Source organism: Chrysochloris asiatica, unplaced genomic scaffold, assembly GCF_000296735.1.
Source record: "Chrysochloris asiatica unplaced genomic scaffold, ChrAsi1.0 scaffold00067, whole genome shotgun sequence".
In the NCBI taxonomy this organism is placed as follows: Eukaryota; Metazoa; Chordata; class Mammalia; order Afrosoricida; family Chrysochloridae; genus Chrysochloris; species Chrysochloris asiatica.
This window is the reverse complement of record NW_006408585.1, coordinates 6,961,026-6,962,604: the sequence shown is the minus strand read 5'-3', so window position 1 is coordinate 6,962,604 and position 1,579 is coordinate 6,961,026. Positions and strand designations below refer to the sequence as shown.

At 35.7% G+C, this 1,579-nt stretch overlaps 1 protein-coding gene across 1 annotated transcript in view; it reads right to left on the bottom strand.

The window, feature by feature from the left end:
• LOC102817652 (chromosome unknown open reading frame, human C14orf39) overlaps positions 1 to 1,579 on the bottom strand; it is a 91,763-nt gene that overhangs the window by 27,531 nt on the left and 62,653 nt on the right. Inside the window, exon 13 of the mRNA XM_006864636.1 lies at positions 546 to 607. Coding sequence (XP_006864698.1) covers positions 546 to 607 — 62 coding nt within the window. The remainder of the gene's footprint in view (positions 1 to 545; positions 608 to 1,579) is intronic.

Below are 1,579 nucleotides of genomic sequence, written 5' to 3'. Positions count from 1 at the left end.
TAAGATGGCCAAACTTCATCTCTCATACTTCAGACATATTGTCAGGAGGAGCCAGTCGCTAGAGAAGGATATCATGTTTAGTAAGGTGGAGGGTCAGAGAAAAAGAGTACGACCCCCAACGAGATGGATTGGCCAAGTGGCAGCATCGATGGACTCAAGTGTGGCAACAGGAGTGAGGTTGGCCCAAGATCGGACAGTGTTTCGTTCTGCTGTGCATAAGGTCACTATGAATCGGTACCGACTCGATGGTACCTAACAACAACAACATGTATGAACTGGAACCCCAGTAGCAATACTCTTTTTTATTTACCCTCCCTTGGTAGCATAGTGGTTATGAGTTGGATTGATAACCTAAAAGTCAGCAGTTCGAAACTACCAGTCGTTCCACAGGAGAAAGATGAGGCTTTCTGCTCCCATAAAGATTTATAGAACAACATAATAAACATGTGATCTTTATTGTATTAAATTTGGAAATTTTAAAGGAAACAGAAAGTCTTAAATTGGACTATTTTGCTTAGAAATTAGAAATAATACATTTGACTTACGTTTGAAGAACATTTTGTCTCTCTTAATTGTCTTACTGTCCATTTATCTCCACACTCAGCATCTGGTTGTTATAAGAGAAAAACTTTTTTTTTCCCTTTCTGACATTTTATTATAAAATAAAACACATTATACAACAATATAGAATTGCCAATGTTTTTTAACCTACAAAAATACCAATTTCAAATGCTTCAGCCCAATACAAACAATACAAAACATATGAACAGTTTGACAAAAAATTATAAATAAATAAATCATCTATGTAACTACCACACAGAATATTATAAGTCCCTGTGGAAGCCCCCATAGAAGGAGTTCTGGTAGCATAGTGGTTATAAGTTAGGCTGCTAACCTCAAGGTCAGCAGATGGAAACTACCAGTCATTCCATGGGAGAAAGATGAGGCTTTCTGCTCCCATAAAGACTTAGAGCCTCAGAACTGACTCTACAGCACCCTACTATCCCCATCAAAAGCCCCCATATTCTCCACATCCTCCTATTTAGAGGTAACAACTATCCTGACTTGTAGTAACTGTATCCTTATAGATTTTCTTAAAGTTTTTGTCACCAATATAATTATTCCTAAATAATATAGTTTATTTTTCCTGTTTTTAAACATTATATAATGGAATTATACTTATTTACCCTTATTTTTTGCTTCACTTGTCTAGCATATATTTATGATATTCATCCATATTGTTGCACATAGACTTTGTTTGTTATTACTAATACAAAGCATTTTGTTGAATAAACACAATAAATCTATCACAAGTGTGTATTGGGAATGTTGTTGGCGTGAGGCTATTACAAGAAACAATGATTCTATGAACATTTTTTACATATATCCTTCTATGTATAAGCTTGTAGTTTTCAAGTTATATATCTAGGAGTCCTCATGTGGCACTGTAGGATAAGCGCTAGACCATGAGGTCGGCAATTCAAACTCACCAGCCACTCCTCAGAAACCTTATACAGGGTTACTATGCATCAGAACCAACTCAATAGTGCATAGCAACAACAATGACATATATATATAT